Below are 19,842 nucleotides of genomic sequence, written 5' to 3' on the forward strand. Positions count from 1 at the left end.
CTGCTGGAATTTTGATGAGTTAATCTCATCACTTTATCACAGGGCACTTACAGAAATTACAGGGAGCTGTGAGCAGCTCACTGTGCTGGCAGCCAGCCCCAGGACCCATAAAAGAAATTGAGACACACACACAAAAAAAAGTCAGAGAACTTTGTTAAAGTTTTGGAGACGATAGTTTTTCTTGGACGAGTTCTGCTTGGGTAATGCTGATTGTGCCTTCCCTGGTGATGTCCCTGTTTCCTGCAATAATGACAGGTATTGCCCCCAGCTGTAGGTCTCAATCCATGCAGCGCAGAGCATGTTTTGGGGCCTGATATAAAACACCATTTACTTTGGCAGCATTGTCTTGTGTGAAGACGGTACAGTGGGCCTCACCTCTAGCATTTGCGACTGTAGAGAGGGCTGTAAGACACAGCTGCTGGTGCTTTCTTCCTTTAGACTGGGCACGGCGTGTGGAAGGGGCACATGAGCCTGTGTTCAATGTGAAGGCAATAAGGCATGCTGAATGGGACGTCCCACCAGTGCTGGGTGTGTTTTTTCACCTGTGCTTACCAGCAAACCACATGGCTGCTGCACTATATGGTTGCCACTGCTTCGCCATCCAGGAAGGGGAGCTTGCCCAGTGCCCACCCTCCTCTGGCTCTGCTCCTTTAATGGTCGTGATCCCAGTACAGAAGTGCCTTTGAAAACTGCTTATTCAAGCTGTACATACAGTGTGTATATGGTAACCAGTACCTACTCTGACATTGTCACATTTAGTTGTGATGTAGGTTTTGTAGACCATTTCCAGTACTTTGCTTGTCAAGGGGTCCGTGGGCTGGAGGCATGGGGAAGCTGGGGGATCTGCTTGACACAGTGTAGAGGAACCTTGAGCTGCCAGATGAGGGCTGTCACTGCCTCCCACTGCCATAAGGGCTCAGTGCCCTTGGTGTAGTGTCTCTGTGTTAGGGGGCAAATTTTTTGGCCTTGGGACCACATAACATGAAATCTTACATCTCTCCAGAACTCTGGTCCTGGCTTTGGTGAGAAAGATGGGCATTGAAACTAAGGTAAAACCTTCCAAAGTGAGACTGTGTTTGAGTTTTATCCCAGGTTTGTTCCTGCTCTGTTCCTTCCTGTGTGGGGCACAGCAAGTATCTGATCATGAGGTCAGGGCCTCCGTACTCATGGGTCTGTAATGTGCTGGAGCTCTGTGTCTAGAGCAGGAGTTTGTTTATTACCTTGAGATCAAGCCTGAATCTCAATTTCCAGCTCTTTGAGAACCTTGATACATTGCTGGCTATTGAAATTCAGGTGCTGCACAATGACGAAATACAGTCTGAATGGAAGCAACTTGTGCAGCACACTCTGCTCCTGCAGACAGACTGCATTTTGGGGGCAGATGAGCAATGGTGAGGAATGGGGTGGCTGGGCTGGAGCTTAGGGGCAAATTGCAAGTCTTGTAACAAAACAAGAGGCAAGAGGTAGAAGGTTTATAACTAGCAGGCAGATCACCTTTAGGCTTTGGGGATTGTCTGCTCCTGGGGTTTCACCCAGTATGGGCCAAGCACAGTGAGATAAATCAAATGGTGCTTTCTTCCTTTTGAATCTGTGCTCTGTTTTTCCACTCAGATTCCCAATGGGCTTTCCAACTGCTTAGTTAGCCCCAAGGTCTAATCACCACCCCCAGAGATTGGTATGTATCAGATTGTTGGTCTTTATTTAGAGGAAGGAAGGGTCTTGCACAAGAACATAGAAATCCATTGCAGAAGTAGTAACAAAAATCAAGTCCTGTCCCCGTGCTACTAAATTGTAAGCTCTACTTCTAATATGATGGTATACGAAGTCCATACTGTGTGTTCTCTCAGCTCTTACCTACACTCCTCCCTACAGCTCTGATTGAACTTTGAACTCTTGAATCTCAATTTCCTGCTCTAAACCACAAAACCAACTTTTCCCATTCTTCTGAACTGACTGTAGAGCTCAGAAATCCTTTTTGGAGCTGCCTGATTTACCCAGTAGCTAGACTGCCTTAAATGTATTGTCATTGTCAATGCATCACTGTCAAGCTTAGATTTCCAGTCCTGCTCCACAGAAAACATTGAATAGCCCTTTTCAGGAACATCACCTCCAAAGTGAATGGCAGGATGGAGACAGCCGTTTCTGTTGTCTTCGAGGGCTAAATAATTGTTGCATTACACTGTGAACCAGCATAACTCCACTTACATCCTCATATCAGACCCTCCCATCCACGTTTCCATTACATTCTTGGCTTATGATAAAATACGATGTGACCAGAAATAAATTTGGGATTCTTCTTTCCCTGTTTTGTCTTGGAGGCAGAGTTAGGAGGTGATCATAAATGAAAGGAAAATGTGGAAAGAAATACTGATGCTCTGTGCAGGGGGATGAGAGGCAGGTGCACAAGGACTAATAAAGTAAAACTGGAAAGATTTGCATAGAGAGCCTGTGTTCATTTTACAGGACATCTTACCCGTCTTTCTCAATCCAGACCTACTGCTTCCCTGCCACCTGTAGTATGCCAGCTGGCAGGAGGAAGCAAAGGAGGAAATGCCATCTCTGAGCTCCCTGGTCCCCCAAGAAAGACAAGAAAGGACAGGTGACATCCATCCCACAGACATGGAGCAAGACTGGCAGCAAGGGGAATGCTGCTAATGTCTGAACTGCTCCCACTCTCAGCCCTGGACTTCAGGGAGCAGGCCAGGTTATAAGGGGTGCAGCACAAGGGATGCTGACGTGCCTGGAGGACACATTGTGCCTAAAAGCCCAGCATTGCAGTCAGCCCCTTGGATGGACAGGTTTCTCCCAGTACTTAAGAGCAGTATTGCTTTTTTCTGAAATGTGTTCTAATAAGTAGTTCTGGGCTCTCTAAGAGCCGTCATCAGCCGGCTGTGATCTCAGAGTTATGTGTGCGTGCGAATGAGTGAGCAATCATACAGCATATACAGACTGATGGTGGTGGGAATATCTGGGCACTACAGCCTGTCCCTGGATCAGTGGGGAGAACACGGTTCCTGGGTGACCATCTCTGTGTTTGATTGCAGGGAATATTGAATACAGCTGCCCGGCCACCAATGAATGTGAGATCACGAAACGGAGGCGCAAGTCCTGTCAGGCCTGTCGCTTCATGAAATGCCTCAAAGTGGGGATGCTAAAAGAAGGTAAGACAGAGTCAGACTGAGAATTGTTCTCTGTCCCAACAGCACCTGGGACTCCAGGCCTTGCAGGATCTCCTAGGCTAACTACACACTTGCCCTCTCTGGCTTTCCGAAGGTATCTTTTTACAGGCTTTGTAAAAGAGTCAGGATGGGCAGTGACCAAGAGGGCAGTCCAGAGAGGAGAGTGGTTCTAGTCAGCACCCTCATGCTAGGATATTACTTCTAGCACTTGCAAATTTGACAAATAACTGGAAACTGGCTGTGCCAGACTGTTTCCTTTCCAAAAGGAACCCCAGGCTGGAGGGTGTTGCTCTTCTTGCCCCCCAGGTCATTTTGTCATGTTGGTGAGGAGAGGCTCTTGCATGATCATGACTGGGTTGGCTGGGCTTCGTAAGGAAAGGATGGAATTAATGCAGAGCTATGGCACAGTGTACAAAGAAGGTCTGCCCATATTCCCACTCAGGAGACTTTCTGAAGATGGTGGGTAGCACAGGTTTGTCTGGGAGCTGTGGGTCCCCTGCCCTGCATGCTCAACCTGCGTTGTGCTCAGCCTATTGATCTGTTCAGTGCTCTCTGAGCAGTGTTCAGCTTCTCTTTTGTGCTGCTTTTCCTCCCCTGACCCCCTCCCCAATCCTTGTCCATTCAAGGTGAACCCCAGGGAATTCAGTAGCAATTAAACACATTCTTATGGATTGACTTTAAAGCTTTGTTTCACTTGGGTCCCTCTGGGAGAGGCAGCGAGGGGAGGAGGGGGAAGGAAGGAGAAGCATTGCATGTAATCCTCTGCATTGCTGTACCTGGCAGAGCATGGTCCCCTCAGTTTAACCACAAGGAACAGCAGCTGGCTGTGATCTGTGCAAGTCCTGTATGCTGGAGCCAAGATGCCAGCATGCAGCTTGCTTCCAGGTCATACCATCATAGCAGCTGGTGATGAATTGTACGATGTCAGTTGAGCGTGTATTGCTTTGCACTAGGGCTCTCTCATTTCTTGAGAGGCAGCCAGTGATGTTAAGAATGTAGATTAGATGTTAAACCCTGTTCTGTTCTTTGATGGATGTGTAGTTTCTGTGGTTAAATATCTTCCTGCTAGAGCACACCAGTTACCAAGGGAAGGAGATGCAGACTTGTGTAGTCTGGCCCTCCCTGACCTAGGTGTAGAAGTGGTAGACTTGGAGGATCTTGATCCACTGCTGGGAGGGAGGCACCTACTTTTGGAGTTAGAGAGGGACCACTGGAAACCTGCTTTTCTGCATGCGGTAGTTCAGGGAGGGGATATATCCCCTTACTCACACACCAATCCACACTAGTGACATTGGCTTTAGTGGGAGCACAGATTGGTAATATGCTCTAGCCTGCTCATATGAATCCCATAAAACAACCTTAAAAGCCTCATGTGGCTCCAGTCACTCTGCAGAGCAGCAGCATGGGTCCAGGCTCACTGGCTGCCTGTGTCTGTGCTGCCCTGTGTCCAAGCAGTTGAGCCTCTTGGAGCTGGCAGCTGGGGGAGCAGAGTCACAGGAGCTGGCGCTGGTGTGTCTGACTGTGTGGCCAGGGCATCCTCTGCTTCCAATTCTGGGAGTTCGACACAGTCCAGAGCAGGGTCCTGTGAAGGGTTTTGTGGCTTAGCCTCCAAGTTGTGTGAAAACAGTTAACTGCTTCCAGACCAGAGTTAGGCTGGAAAGCAATGTAGGTTCACTCACACCATGCTGTGCCTGAACTCCTGAGCCCCGCGGGATACTACTTATGGCAAACTGAAATTTGACTCTAAGGCTGCTTTTGTGCTGAAGTGTATTTAGTTATTCATATAGGGATTGATTCGTCATCATTAAAGCCACTGGGGAAGGGTGGTTTGCTATTGATGTTAGTGTATCTGTGATCCTGCCCATAATATTTAGAGCTGTGGAATATACAGTATAAAGATTTATTGATAGTAATGGGATGCAAGAACACATGACAATATCAAGAGGAGCGGAGGAGACTACACTAGCAATCTGCAAATAGGACTCCTGTGTCCTAACACAGGGTGGTCAAGTGATGTTGGGCAGCCATCTTTTTTTCTCTTTCTTTTGCTCAGTTTCCCGAGCTGAGAAATAAGGGTCATACTGCTTTGCTTTGCAAAAGGATTGTGAGGACCAATTAGTTAACTTTATGTGAAGCCTGGTGGAAGCACAAAGTATTAGTATACAGAATTCAATCAATACGCATCTTTAAAAGCAAAAATCCAAAAAGGGAGAAAAATGGTTTTACAGTCTTTGGTCTCCACAGAGCCAGGAGTTTCTGGAAAGAACAAATCCATAATTGTTTGACTTGCTCAAAAACACAGAATTGACAAGGGATTTTGGATTAGAAAAGGTCCATTGGTCTTTTCCATCTCTGATCTGTCATCCTATTAGCTCATCCATCCCTTTTCTCTGCCAGGGCAGGAGTGTTCCCAGCTGTACATTTCTAGTAGTTTAACTGTTTTTAAAAATCCCTGATGTCTTGGTTTCCCCAGAGAGCCTATTCTGCAGTCTCCAAGCACTCATTAGGACAAGATGTGTCTTGATACTTGAGCTATGATTTTTTTCCTTTCAACAGTTCCCCTTCCTACTTTGCCTTGGTGTACCTCTCTCTTCTTCCTTGGGTTCATCCATGGCAGAAGGTTGTTAAGCCAGGTTCATTCTCCTGCTTGATTACCAGGAGTTTGGGGAAAAACAGTCTTGTGGTTAAAGGCGAGATCTAGAAACCAGTTCTTCTCTTGACAGGCTTATCCTTGATGTCCGTGGCACTGGGCTGGTAACTTAGTGGGGACATTTCTGGGTAAAGAAACTGTCCTTCCTCTGAAGAAGAGTATGATATTCCATTAGTACCTAATTAAGGGCTTCATGATTTCTTCTTATTAAGGGAGGAAAGATTTTCCTGGTTCTTGTTGTCATACATGATGTATATACCACCTCCTGCCCACTGGGCGTGTGGTGTGAGCCTGTTCTTCGGGCAGAAGGCACCAGTATTCAAAGCTGGCAAAAACAGGTAAGCATGACTTCAAGCTTCTGCCTTATGCTTGAAATGCTCAGCTTGATGCTGCAGGAGAGACTTAGGCCCTCGCTTTGTGGAGTGCCTATGAGGGTCACCAGACACCTTCTCTCCTCCCTACATGGGCTGCAGCGAGGCAAACAGCTGTGAATGTAGCCCTTTAAGATCTGGGGAGACTGCCCCTAACATAGAAGTGCAGGTTATTCAGGCAGTGCCGAGTGAATGAGGATCAGGGCAGGAAGAGAGCCGATGGAGCAATCAATAGGTGTCTCAGATATCCAGGCCACTTTCTTTAAGAGAGCTCCGATCAATGCATTGCAGCGAGGGAACTGCACGGACACCAGAGCTTTGCTGTCTCAGGTTCTCCTGGCGTGACGCTGCAGAGCAGGCGAGACTTGCTGGGGAAAGCGGCAGGCAGAAAGCTCTGCCCACGGAGCCCAACTGGCTCAGATGTCTGAAGTGTTGGCCTGTCTGGCTGCCTGTCTCTCACTTTCCCCTTCCATCTGCAGTGCGCCCCCAGAGAGCATTAATTAGCCCCTCACTAGCAGGCTCAGATAGGAAGCTGCTGAATCTGGAGTCCAGGATTCCAGCGGACTCCAGTCCCAGTGCCCCTGTGGAGAGGCACCGTCCCCAGAAAACTTGTGCTCTGCTGCTCTTGGCCTTGCTGAAGCACCAGCCTGCAGGCAGCGGGGGATGGGGCATCTTCACAGCTTCATCCAGCAGAAGTGCATGCCCCCCTGCTCTGCAAAAATCAGGGAAACCTGAGCAACCTGGGATACTGCTGTCCCCAAATGGAGAAGATGATATCTACATATATGCCTGGCCAGTGGGGATGGCCAGTGAAGGAAAGCATGCCCTGCAACTTGCAGAGGAGAGGCATTGTTCAGAGCTGGGCATCCCTGTCTTTGGCCACCCCATTGCCTCTCTTTGCTCCCAGCACGATGTGGTTTGTGCTCACAATGACCAAAGTGTAGCTCTTTAGCTCTGGGCTCTGCAAAGTAGATCTAGATTTCTCTGGCTCTCTAGAATGATGGATAGAGAAAGTTCAGTGGTTTGGCAGGTCTCTTTTAAAACCTCAATATACCTTGTCACTTTTGGGGAGAATATACCCTTGCCATTCACGCTCTAGCCACCCATAGCCTTTCTGTTCTACAGCAATTTGTTTGTCTTCAAGAGGTAGATGTAATTTCAGATGACACATGGCTTGTGTAAGTGGGCTCAGAGGTTTGATTTTGGACATTGGCTGGTTAAACATGACCTCACAGCCTTGCCCTCCACACCTCTGCTGTCTCTCTGAAGTCACAGTCCTGTGTGTCACCTTGCAGAACAGCACCGTGATGAGGACAGTGATGTCAGTCCTTCTCTGTGTGTCAGTGTGGTGAGTTGACCTTGGCTGGCCACCAGGTGCCCACTAAGTTGCTCTCTCACTCCCCTTCCTCAGCAGAACAGGGGGAGAAAATATGATGAAAAAGCTCGTGGGTCAAGATAAAAACAGGGAGATCGCTCAGCAATTACTGTCACGGGCAAAACTTGACTTGGGGAAAATTAATTCAATTTCTTGCCAGTTAATAAGAGAGTAGGATATTGAGAAATAAAACCAAAACTAAACCCACTTTTCTCCCACTTCTGCTTCTTCCCAGGCTCAACTCACTCATGACATCTACCTCCTCCCCCCCTGAGCAGCACAGGTGGATAGGGACTGGGGGTTTGTGGTCAGTTCATAACACTGTCTCTGCTGCTCTTTCATCCTCACGCTGTTCCCCTGCTCCAGCATGGGGTCCCTCCCATGGGATACAGTCCTTCATGAACTTCTCCAACGTGAGTCCTTCCCATAGACTGCAGTTCTTCAAGAACTGCTCCAGCATGGGTCCTTTCCACAGGGTATAGTCCTTCAGTAACAGACTGCTCCAGTGTGGGTCCCCCACAGGTCACAGTTCCTGACAGAAAACCTGCTCCCACATGGGCTCCTCTCCACAGGCTGCAGCTCCTACCAAGAGCCTGCTCCAGCATGGGCTTTCCATAGGCTGCAGCTTCCTTCAGGGCATGTTCACCTGCTCCAGTGTGGGGTCCTTCACGGGCTGTAGGGTGGCTATGTGCACTGCTGTGGTCCTCCATGGGCTGCTGGGGGACAATTTGCTTCACCATGGTCTTCTCCACAGGCTTCAGGGGAATCTCTGCTTGGGTGCACCTGGAGCACCTCCTCCCCTCCTTCTTCTCTGACCTTGGTATCTGCAGGGCTGTTTCTCTCTCATTTTCTCACTCCTCTCTCACAGCTGCTGCACAGCATTTTTTACCCTTTATTGAATATGTTATCACAGAGGCACCACCAGCATCGCTGATGGGCACAGCTTTGGCCAGCGGTGGGTCTGTTTTGGAGCTGTCTGGAGCTGGCTCTGTCTGACATGGGGGCAGCTTCTGGTGTCTTCTCACAGAAGCCACCCCTGCAGCCTCCCGCTACCAAAACCTTGCCATGTGTAAACCCAGTACAGTCAGTTCATGAAAGGGAAATATTCTGAGATTGTGGGAAGAGGGATGGGGATAACAGGTGAGGTGCGATGGGGCATCAAGGCCTCTCATTACAGAACTCGTCTTTGGGTGGAAATGACAGACAGGCAAGCGGAGAAGAGGCACTACTGGACATACCAAACCATACCATACCAAATGGAGCAGACTGGCTGTTGTCTGGGCATTTGGTCCTTTACTGTTGTGGAAGCTCTGCAGAATTTTTTCTTCAATGGATTCCCACTTGTATTGTTTCTAAAGCTGTGTTGTTCCCTGTTCTGTTCCCTGTTCTGTTCCCTGTTCTGTTCCCTGTTCTGTGCTGGCACATCTGCAGAGACCCAGATGGAGCCTAAACAGTTCTGAAAAGGAAGCAAAGCTGGGTCACTAATGCCTTCATGAAGTGCATGCGTGTGCAATCATGTGTCACATCAGACAGTGACAAACCAAACAGCTAAGAAAAGAACTGCCTAAAAAATATCGTCCAGGCATTGAGATGTCATCCATTATTCCACCAGCTGTTGAGTCTTGTTTTCCTTCTTAATAGGCATAATATGTATTATGTTGCTGAAGATTGGTTGTCTTCTGCTCCCTGCCAGTGCTGAGACTTGTCTCCTCAGCATCCTGCTCATGACTGAGGCCTAAGAGTAACTTTCTGAGATGTGTGAGTGGCTTCTGTCCAGTTTCTTGCAGACATCACTGCTTGGCTTCCAAGAAAGAGGGCAAAGACTGAAAGGGCACTGGGGATGTGTCCTGTGGTAGACCAGGTATACCTTATTTCAGAAAGTAGAGGATATTTCTGGAGTCCCCCAGATCTACATGTGTTTCTTGTGATAAAAGCAGGAGTGGGAATTTCCAGGATAGGAAACCTGCCCCATATGAGGTGCTTTGCCCCACTCTGAATGTCTTTGAAGGCAAGTTGTCCTCTGGCCTAGCCTCCTGGCTCTGAGGAGTCACCCAGCAGCTATTTCTCATGTGGTGAGGGTGAAGTCTACAAATGCAACGAAGAAAGGCAGAGGAAGATAGTCTTGATGTGGATGCAGAAAAGGGAGGCTCTTTAACAGCAAGAGAGAGGTTAGGCAATTATCCAGGAAAGGCATATGATTTATTTTATCTACGTGACTCTGTTTCTGCTGTGGTGCAGTAATCCCAGGTACAACCATTCCTTTCCCAGGCTTTGCTCCTTTGCTCCTAATGCATTTCCATAAGAAATGCTAGAGAACATGTTAAAATACAATAGGGCACCCAAATTCTTTGTTACAAATCCCCCAAGCTCTTGGACTCCTATCTGTCTAATCTGATTTCTGATGCAGTAATTGCTGGAATGTGCGGATACTGACACCACAGGGCCAGGTAGTGAAATATGAATGAGAAGTGAACAGAGGAGAGCCACAAAGTTCATTCATCTCATCTTCCTCTTAATTGTTCCCCTTTCCCTCCTGTCCCCAGTGTCTTTGGGAATACCCTGCCTCCCAGGAACTTGCAACAACCTGATAACCCTTGTGCTGCCTAAGCGCCTGCATCTCTGTGAATGTTGGAGGTGGTCCCCACCTCAGAGATGGTGAGTCTGTAATCTCCAGATTTCAGAAGTGGCTGTCTCTTAAATCCATGCTCCTCCTGTTCAAGACCCTGGCTGATTAGGAAACCCTGTAGCCAGTGGAATTTTCCTAGTGTTTACTCCTAACTCTGCTGTTTCCCTTACCAGCTGCAGCCAGTGGCTGGTGTCCTAAATGTTTCCCAAGGAAACAAATGTGTCACCCTGGGCAGGCCTGGCTCTGTGATGTTATAAATTGGGTGCAGTCATGTATCTAAACAAGGGATTCCAAGCACTGGCAATCTCAAACCACTTCCACTTAGTAACTTTGCCTTCATCCTTCACTAAAATCCAGATAACTGAATCAACAGCAGAGCTCCTTTTCAGCAACATAACCAAATAGAGGGTGTTTCATTTCTGTTTTCAAGTGAAAGAATCTCTCAATGGAACAGTGTTTCCAGCAACCTCTCCCCTCTCCCTCCTGCCCCCATCCCTGCTTCCAGACCATGTGTTCTCAAAAAGATATTTGATTTCAGTGAAAGCTCAGCTGACATCCCTGCAATATGCTCGGGTTCTTGCTTTGTGCTTCCTGGGAAGGATGAGGGCTCCTCCGGGGATTCTGGGTAATTGGGTTAGTGGCCAGCTCATGTCAGGAAATTAAAAGGCAGCCCCGATCAGGTTGCTGCTGCATGCGATTTAATGGCTTTGTATTTATAGAGTATTCTGCCTCCAGCCGGTGCCAGAAATATCACTAGTGGAGGCACCCAAATGAAAAAAGAGAATGAAAAATGATTTTTCTTTCTCTAAAATACCCCTGTGTTTAAAAACAGACAGGCAACCCCCTGTCCTTTGAAACAGGATCTCCAGGTGCAGTACGTGGCATCTTGATGTCTATATCATCCACACCCAACTATTTTCCAAGGCATGAATTGAGCATTTGCGATGCGGCTGGAGCTGGGCTGGGTGATGGCGTGACACAATGCATGTGCTGCCTTTGGCAGGGCGATGGTAATTCTCCTAAGAGGAGGCTTCCAGTGGATAGGCTGTCTGCAAATTGCACATTGGGCTGATGGCACTTGGTATCTGTTTTCTGGCCGTAAGAGTGGTGCATCCAGGACCCCCACACACACCTTCTGCCATATCCAATGGATTATGAATCTGCTTAGTTTGGTTCCTCCCATTTATTTTGAATTATTAATCTGCCTAGGTTCTTGCCATACCTAACTAAATCTCCATTCTATCAAACATGAAGTCCAGGCTCCATTGATGTACATCTGTATGGATTCAGAGAGGCATCACCTCTACACAGGTTTATGATAAACACTTTGTGCATTCTGTCACCAGAAATTGTGCTTAGTGTTCTTATAACACATACAGAGAAGAGGAAGCTGATAAAAGCTGCAACCACCCAGGGATGTTTAGACCCCAACCATTGTGCTACAAGCTTTTAGGCAGTTCTGACAACACAGTAGGTAAGATCCTCTGACGTGAGCAAGAGTGGGGTGGGACTGAATCTATGTCCCACTGCTCTACGGTAATTTAAGGCCTGTGCATCGACATTTTCACAGCCTCTGGTGACCTACGTTCACCAGTGACTCAGCTCTGCCAAGATTCTCAATCCCTTCCCTGACCCACCTTCAAAGACTGTGCCAGCCCTTGGGCTGCAGGGTATCCTGAGAGGGTCTTTACTCAGAATGGCCTGGCACAGCTGTTCTAATTTAAGAATTAAATTATAAGTGTACACTAGTTCTTAGTGTTGGAAAAGCCACTGCTGAGGTGAGGACTTCAGGAGAGACTTCAAGGCTGCAAGGCCCAAGCAGAGTTGCTCTGAGAGGTTGGCCAAAGCAGCAGCATGCTGTGTTGGTGGGTCTAACTCCGTCACCTCTGTGGATCTCAGTCACAAGCAGGCCTCTCTCCCTGCAGTGGTGGGGGCCTCTCTATTGTGTCACGTTTCTAAAAATTTGGTTCTTGCTCCATGCTTATGCTCCTCTACCTGTTCCAAAAGGCTCATAAGCTCTACCTAAATAGACTGAGGCAGAAAACTGGGCTAGAGAAAGCATTGGTTTGACCTGCAGGGGTTCCCTTGGTAGTCAATGGAGAGAAGTATCTGTCATCACTCCTCCTCAGGTAAGTGTCTGGCTGGTGAGATGAATGTGGAGGTGCCTATCAAAGGGAGCTATCAAAGTCTAAAATAAGGTGAGTTAAATCACACCCAGGGCTGCAGGTTCCTCTAGGCAGCAAACACCCCTTTGGGGATTTAGCTCTGAGCACTACCTCTTGGAAAGTCAGTGGGGCTGGGGCTTTGTCATCTTTTAGATCCTCTTGTGAAAGGCATCCTTGGTCTTTTCCTGGCAGGCACATGCCTGAATCTGTTCCTTTCACACAGTGCCCTTCAGCCTGCTGCTATGCAGGCATTGCTGCCATGGGTGACATGGCCAATAGACCTGCTGTCCTGCTTCAGACTGTTTAGAGGGTTGGGAAGGGAAGCAATCAAAGGAGAAAATTTGCATGGACCACGAACACAGGGTGAGTGTGTGGGTGTGGGGGTTATTACAGAGAGCTGAACAAGGTATTCTTTATTCCTATCTGCCCTTGAAGCCCTTGTTAACTCCTGACTTTCCAGGATGATTGGGGGGCGAGGTGAGAGGGGCTTAGCACGGGAATGAAGCTGTACATTTGAGAGACAACAATGGCTAGTGCTGCAGAGACACCTCTGCAGAGCTGGCAGCCATGCAGCTGGCATTGGTGGAGGAGAAGGGTTGGTTTACAAGCTGTGTGAGTTACGCCAGATCCTGTATGCTTTGAACCAACCACCTGGGACATGCTGCTTGTGTTTCTGTGTGTCAGGAGCAAGGACGCCTTGTGTCACTGCTCCAAGGCATGTGACAGCCTCTGGTACCAGGTATCATCAGGCATCACAGAACTAACCTGTCTCTCTGAGTACAGGGACTCTTTAGCCAGACAGACAGCAAAGGAGCTTTCCTACCCGACTAACATATCCCTGAAAACATCAAAGGTGGAGCAGGCTGCAACATCCTGCTTGAACTGATCTAATCTCTCTGTAGGCCCTTGTAACACAGGAGATGGATTTTTCAACTCCACTGCCTCCCTCCCCAGGCTAGTTCCCCACCCTCCCATTGCAAGTGTCACTCTTAGGCTTGCTGACCTGCACCGTGCTAATCGATGGGTTTTTCTGGCCATGCTGACCTGCCACCCTCAAGTCACTTCCCTATGTTTCAAATGAGGTGGGTAATTGCACCAGCCATCTACCAGGAGATTTTCCAGGGGCTGGCCTCTTTTTGCAGCAGTAGAACAGCTTAATGGTATAAAGGGGTGTTTTCCCCTTCCCATGCTGGAATCTCAGAGTAACAAAGGAGAGCCTAGTCAGGTTGCAGCCTCTCCACTCTCATTGGACAGAGATGCCTTTCCCTGTAGTCTATTTCTTTCCCCATCTTGGCAAGCCTAAATTTTATGGTCATTGCTGCTCTCTGTTTCCTTGATAGGCCTCCTCCTGGCTCACTCATCCCGTCAGCACATCCTGTTGTCTCTCTTGAAGTTCAGAGCAAAAAGAGGGAGGGAAATTCTGTAGTAGACACCTTGGGCACAGTCCTTCTCCCCTTTCTTTCTTCTCTGCTCTTAGCCTACGCCTTCCAGCTTCCTTGGGCAGTGCCAATCCATGTACTTTGGACTGCAGCTCCTGGGGACAGGGGCGTCTCTGTTAGCTGCAGAGCACAACCCCAGCTCAGACCCTGGGAGAACAAGCAGGCTGCATTGATGCAGAAACTGCAGCTCAAGGATTAGGTGGGCACCAGGCACAGGACCTGGCCGGTGTATCGGGGAAGCTCAGCAAAAGCAGCCCCGTGGGCATTGCTCCCTGGCCAGCACTTGCCCTGTGTTCCCTTTGGTTGTGTCCTTCTTGGTTTAGACACATATTGTACCGTGCAAACCCTGTAGCTTGGCTCCTCCATTGGCTCTTTTGGCAAGATAGATCTTTCTGTTCCTATCAATTCATAGGCATGTGATAGGACTCGATGGAAAGTGAGGTGAGGCTAGTAATTTGACGCGACAGCTGATATTGGGCCTAGACTGCATTTTCCACTGGCCAGAGCTTAGCTTCACAGAGCTTTTAAGAGTATTTTTAGTCCCCAGAAAATAAAAGAGAAACTAAACCTGACTCTGTGTGCTGTCGCCTCTGCATACTCGGCTATTTTTACTTCCGACAGACTCGGCCTGGGTCCAGCTTTTAAAAAAAGCTGGAATTATTTTACTTCCATTAAGAAAAAAACCCCAAAGCCTGATGTTATCAAGTCAGCAAGGGGACATCTGATCCCAAAGTTGTCAGGCAGACGTCTCTCCAAGGGGCATGTCAGAGAAATGCAGGGAGCTTGAACAGATCAGCAGATCAGCTCTCCCACTGCAGAAGCTTGGTGCTGGCACAGACATCTCTGCAAGAGCACTTGGAACACGAGTGGCACCCACAGGACACTTAGAAAACTGACATCCCTACCCCAGGCAGCATGCTGAGCCGAAAAGTCCTGCAGAAGTCCTGGCCTTGCCCTCCTCCCTGCAAGGTCAGAGGGGGCTCAGGCAGGCTGGGGAGCTGAGAGCATGCTGCCGGTGAGCTGGGACTCAGTCCCTGTGGTGGACACCGGGGTCAGCTCCACATCTAGGTCAGACGGGGTGGCAGGACTCTTAGGCAGGGTCCCTCAAAACGTAACAAGATTAAATGAACAGCAGCACTTCTTGCAACACAAGGGAGTGGGAGGAGAGGGGATGTTTCCAGCACAGATAGCCTTCGTTTGTGAAGAAGCAGCTGCCAGAAAGGTAGGTTATCAAGGGGTGGTACTTCCCAAACTTTGCCCTGTACTATTGCATCTCACATTGTGTATGTGAGCCCTTCCTTCTTTGTTGCTCTAGCAGCCCCTTCTTGCTGATACTGCCAAGAAGGGGCATGCAGGAGTGCCTATGGTGGTGACAGTTTTGCAGGATGAGTACCTTCTCTCCTGGGAACTGGCCAGTTGGGATCCATGTGAGAAATGGGTTTGTGCAGGAGCTGGAAGGCAACTACTTTCTCTTGCTGCTGTCTTGTTGTCAGGCTGTGGCACCAAATCCTATGTAAGAGTCTTCAGTACAGACCAGCTGTGTCTCGTAAGTGGCTGCTGCACCTTGCAGTTAAAGCTCAGATGGCTGCATGTTTGGTGTCAAATCTGCCCTTGGGGTTACAGTGTATGTACCGCTCAGCCTTGCTCCAGCCATCTCCCTTCTCCTCATACTCTCTCACTTCCATTCATATCTCAGTTTACATCCCCCTCCATTTCTTCTCTGCTCAGTGCTTTCCTTCATGCTGCTTCTCTGAGCTCACCCACTGCACTTCCCCACTCCATTTTAATGTCCTTTAGTGTCCCTCTCAGAGCTGCATTGTAACCAGCCTGCCTATCTTAAAATCAGCCACCGAGGAAATCAAAGTAGAACGGCCACCTGAATACCACAGCTTAGTACCAGGTCCTGATTTTTGGCTATGCCCTTTCCTTCCATCTAGCTATGACCCCTTAGGCTGTCAGATCTTTGGGGAAGGGATTTTGCCATGATGCTTATGTCTGGAGTGTCACAGTCAGGGACTCAGGGGTTGAAATGCTTTTGTTTGCTGTAGCACCTGCAGGTCACTGCACTCAGCAACTGGCGCTGGGATGCGCTACGTAGGGGTCAGCCTATTCACCAGCTCTGCGGCTGGAGCGATGACGACAGAGTAGAATAGTGGCTCTGCAAATGCTGATTGAAAACATTTGCCTCAAGGAGTGTCACGCAGGATGGGGAACAAGAGGAGGACAAACACTTGTTCAAAATTAACAAGCCAAAGTCCTTGGGCAAACAGACCTCTATCTGCTCAGTGAGGGAAGGAGGGATGGAGGGTAAATCTCTCTGTGTCTCTCTTATCTTTTTTTAATGCACTTAAGTCCTTTGTGTCCTTATAATCTGATTGAGGGTCCCTAATACTGCTGCAACCTGTGCAGCCATCCCTCTGCCAAGCACTGGAGGATGGCATGCTTCTCCTTGGGAGAAGGAAACGAGCTCCTTCCCTCATTTCCTCCCTACTCCCCCAGTCCCCCCTCCCTGCTGCTTATCAAACTGCACGGCGAAAGCATCCTGGAGGGCTGTGTGTTGGTTTCTCCTGGGCTAAGAATGGTGTCTCCCTGCAACAGTGATACCCTGCCCACTGGCGTGAGGGAGTGGACCCCCCTGTGACCCTTTTTCTGTGAGGGTCCTGGGGAGCTGTAATTCAGGTCTGAAGTCCTGCAGCCTGTTCTGGATTCCTCCATAATCTTTGAACAGTGTATTCCTGACCCTTTCAGTTTTCACACCTGGTTACTTGGTTTACTGGCAGTTCCTGAAATTTGTGTCTCTCCCTCCTCTCCTGCCTTATAGGTAGGTGTCATTCATTCAGCAGAGCATGGAATAGAGGTCTTCTTTCTTAGGAAACCAGGGCACATTTATAGAGGGAAAGAAATCATGGATGGAAATGAAAGTTTCCTGCTTCATCCAGAACTTTATTAGTGCTGTTCCTCAGGGATCTCCCTAGATAATCTCAGGTTTGGGACTTCCTGGCTGCCCTTTCTGAAATCGCTGTCTGGAATGTGTTGGGACTCCCAGGAAGAAGTCTTGCCCACAGACTACCTGCTGCTGGAGGTAAAAGAAGCAATGATGGGCAACATTTTCAGAAACAGTACCATGTAATGGAGGAGAAAGGAGAAATGCTTAGGGATATCAGTGAATTCTCCACACAGAGTCAGAAATAGGAAATGGGGCAGGGGAAGGAAACTATGCAGTTTGATCTGAGTTTACCTTTGGCTTCATGTCTTTCTCTCCATCTTCCAATATCTGCCATCCTCCCATAGCAGCCACTTGCAGCACCAGTTCCTTTGCTCTGGAAAGCTCCAGGCCTGCTCATTCCTGCTTCTCCTGCTCAATGGGAGCAGCAGGACTCTTAAAAGGAAGCAGCTATATAGCATTAATAACATCATGCCTATGAGCCTCTGTCCCCACACACAGGTAATGCCACCTAGACCTCCATGTGGGTGTTGCTACTGCCAGAGAGATCTTGCTGTCAGACTGTATAACTGAGTGCTGTTGGCCTGATTGGTGTTGGTTATTCTTTGCTGTTGCGGGGCTGTTGGTACTGTCTGTCAGTCAAGCTGGTTTGGGTGCTCCAGCTGTGAAGAGTATCAGGACCAAGATGTCGTGGCAATTAACGGTTTCATGTGGTGCAAGTGGGGCTGGTGTGAGCATTACAGTAAAAGCTTTCTCTTTTCCATGACATAGTAAGCAAATGTGGCATTGAAACGCACAATGTAAGTGACAGACATGTGCCTCTTTCTGGGGTAGAATATTTGTCAGCAGACTGCACGTTTTTTCAGGTGTACAAGTTGTTCAAAAAGCATCACTTCAAAACTGATTTGGAGTGTTTGCTTTTAGATGTTTGTGTTTATGCAGTGGATTGATTGCAAAATATTAATGGCTTGATGTGATTAGTAAGTGTATCGCATAATTGGTTCCTGTGATCAGACTAGATAAACTCCTGTGTGTTTCTAAGGAAGTACTTGTATAGTGTAAATTCAAATTTTTATTCTATTTGAATGCTCCTACATTTACCTTGAAAGATTTTTTTTTGGCAATAGCTGTTTCTCCCAGCAAGACTGAATTACTCCAATTTCACAAGAACTGCTTACCAGAGATGATATGGCTGGCCAGAAATAACTGACAATTGGACAAATATCTATGGCTTTTTTCACGATTTGTTTTTAACATTGTATTTTGTAGTGACACAGCAGTTCAGCTGCTGTTCCTGGTGTATTGATGCTGCTATGGTTTTTTGCATGGTGACAGTCATTGGTGTTTCCCAGTCACTGGGAACTGTTTTCAATGTGCTATTTGCAGTTTGAGTCACTGTATTTTGAAAGAGCTGCAACAAATTCTTCAGTGTCTCCCTACTTCAGCTTTATCATTGCTTTATTGTAGTAGAGGTTGTTTCTATTTATTTGGGTTCTACTTTTATTACAGTTGCCTTACTTGATCAAGGCTGAAACATCTTTGTTGAATTCATAGTCCATAATCTATTTGCTATAGGTCACTTTTTTCAAATATAAACAGTGAGAGGTCACAGAACATTTAACTTCTCATTTTTAAGAACAATCTAAAAGCTTATTTTTATAACTGCAGGTTTGATTGACATTTAAAGTCTTCCTTTTTAAAAGCAAGATCATCTAGAGGGCATTGAGGTCTGAAGCTTTTCATTTGCCCATCAGATTGATGGTGATTCAAGAGTTTGAATGGGTTAATTTCTGTCTTCATTAATGTTTTGAATAAAAGTAAAGCTCACAGCAGCACGGTTAGAGCTGGAGGCAGTCTAGCTGGTATTATTGGGATTGCTGGGTTCAGCTGAGATCTCAAGTGTTTGGGAGAGGGAAACTCCCTGGAGTGTGAGGAACGTCTCACTTAGCAAATTTTAGCATCTGCATGTCAAGGTTCCCTGTGGCACTAAGGAATCATGAGGATTTATCTTGTTTTACCTGCAGGTGTTCGTCTGGATCGAGTCCGTGGAGGCCGCCAGAAATACAAAAGGAGACTGGATTCTGAGAGTAGCACTTACCTGAGCCTACAGATCCCTCCCCCAGCTAAAAAGCCACGTACGTATTGGTCTTGAATTGTGGTCCTCTGAGCAACCACTGTGTTTCTTTTTATTGGTCTCCCAAAATGTACAATGGAGCAGTTGTCACTTCTGATTCCCCTATCAGTCACCAGCACTAGGATTTTTTTCTTATGATCATAGTGCAGAGGTATATTAGGTACAGCTCAGGTGCTGTATTCATTGTACCTAGGGTTAAAGACCAGACCTTTCCTAGGAGATTATGTCAATCAATTTAGTGATACTCTGATCTTTTCCTGTATCCAAGCTATGTTAACAAAACCGGTCCCATGCTGATTTCTCTTCCATACTACCCGTAGTTCTCTAAACTTTTCCACATCCCACCAAATGATTATTCATGCCTCCTCCTCCCCTTGTTGGACCTACCTGAGACAATGGCTGACAACCTTACAGTAGCTTCCTGCTTTTATCATCCCTGTACAGAGCTGGTTTGGCATAGGCAGATCACTACAGCTTGTGTAGCTGCAGTATCGTCTTCTCCTGTTGTGACCAAAACCATTTCTGAGGTCCTATGGCGACTATAGTCATGTCTTATCCCAGGAAGGTCCTTCTAGAAAGGGCTGTTACGACTCTTTACTGTTATATGTCATGAGAGATACAACAACAACTTCTCCTTTGAAATGTGCAGTGACTAAGATCGTCTCCCACTTGCTGGTGGCTGAGCCAGAGAAGATTTATGCCATGCCTGATCCAACCATGCCAGAGAGTGACATCAAAGCCCTGACAACCCTCTGTGACCTGGCAGACAGGGAACTGGTGGTGATCATTGGCTGGGCAAAGCACATCCCAGGTAAACAGGAGGAATTTCAAGGATGTAAGCATGAACAGCGAAGGGAACTATTATTTATCACTGTGCTTACCAGTTTTGTCTTCAACCAGGATTTTTACATATAGTGATGGGTGGAAATCGCTGTCACAGAACACTGCTTGTGGTGGGT

General features: G+C 47.6%; 1 protein-coding gene across 4 annotated transcripts in view; it reads left to right on the plus strand.

Moving 5' to 3' along the window:
* ESRRB (estrogen related receptor beta) overlaps positions 1 to 19,842 on the plus strand; it is a 139,766-nt gene that overhangs the window by 102,295 nt on the left and 17,629 nt on the right. For all 4 annotated transcript variants that reach the window (XM_009280727.2, XM_009280726.2, XM_009280728.2 and 1 more), the window contains 3 exons: positions 3,045 to 3,161; positions 18,774 to 18,884; positions 19,533 to 19,694. In XM_009280727.2, the coding sequence (XP_009279002.1) occupies positions 3,045 to 3,161; positions 18,774 to 18,884; positions 19,533 to 19,694 (390 nt within the window). The remainder of the gene's footprint in view (positions 1 to 3,044; positions 3,162 to 18,773; positions 18,885 to 19,532; positions 19,695 to 19,842) is intronic.

Source organism: Aptenodytes forsteri, unplaced genomic scaffold, assembly GCF_000699145.1.
Source record: "Aptenodytes forsteri isolate BGI_AS27 unplaced genomic scaffold, ASM69914v1 Scaffold193, whole genome shotgun sequence".
Classification (NCBI taxonomy): domain Eukaryota; kingdom Metazoa; phylum Chordata; class Aves; order Sphenisciformes; family Spheniscidae; genus Aptenodytes; species Aptenodytes forsteri.